The 289-nt window shown below is 55.0% G+C and overlaps 1 protein-coding gene across 1 annotated transcript in view; it reads left to right on the forward strand.

Annotated features, from left to right (window-relative positions):
* LOC125482215 (complement component C6-like) overlaps window positions 1–289 on the forward strand; it is a 23,385-nt gene that overhangs the window by 15,309 nt on the left and 7,787 nt on the right. The window contains exon 9 of the mRNA XM_048594235.1: window positions 95–286. Coding sequence (XP_048450192.1) covers window positions 95–286 — 192 coding nt within the window. The remainder of the gene's footprint in view (window positions 1–94; window positions 287–289) is intronic.

Raw genomic sequence — 289 nt, forward strand, 5'->3', positions numbered from 1 at the left:
TGTGGCTGTGAGCCTGTCTGTTTAATGCTGCGTAGGGGACAGTGTGTTTGCGGTCCCTTGCTAACATGCTGATGAGTTGCTGTTCCATTCACAGTACCGGTCCACCTGCAGAGATCTGTGCGTATGATGTTGCAGCTGAGAGTGTGCTCAGTACCTCGCGCTGTGCCTATTTGGCGATGAGATGTGAAAACCAGGACCTGCAGCTGGTGAAGGAGGGGCCATGTGAAGACTCTGACCTGCTGTGGGCCGTAGAGAGAGCCCAGCTCTCAGTCTCCAGCTCCAAGAGGCA

The sequence above is a fragment of the Rhincodon typus genome, chromosome 3 (genome assembly GCF_021869965.1).
Source record: "Rhincodon typus isolate 14 chromosome 3, sRhiTyp1.1, whole genome shotgun sequence".
NCBI classification, from domain to species: domain Eukaryota; kingdom Metazoa; phylum Chordata; class Chondrichthyes; order Orectolobiformes; family Rhincodontidae; genus Rhincodon; species Rhincodon typus.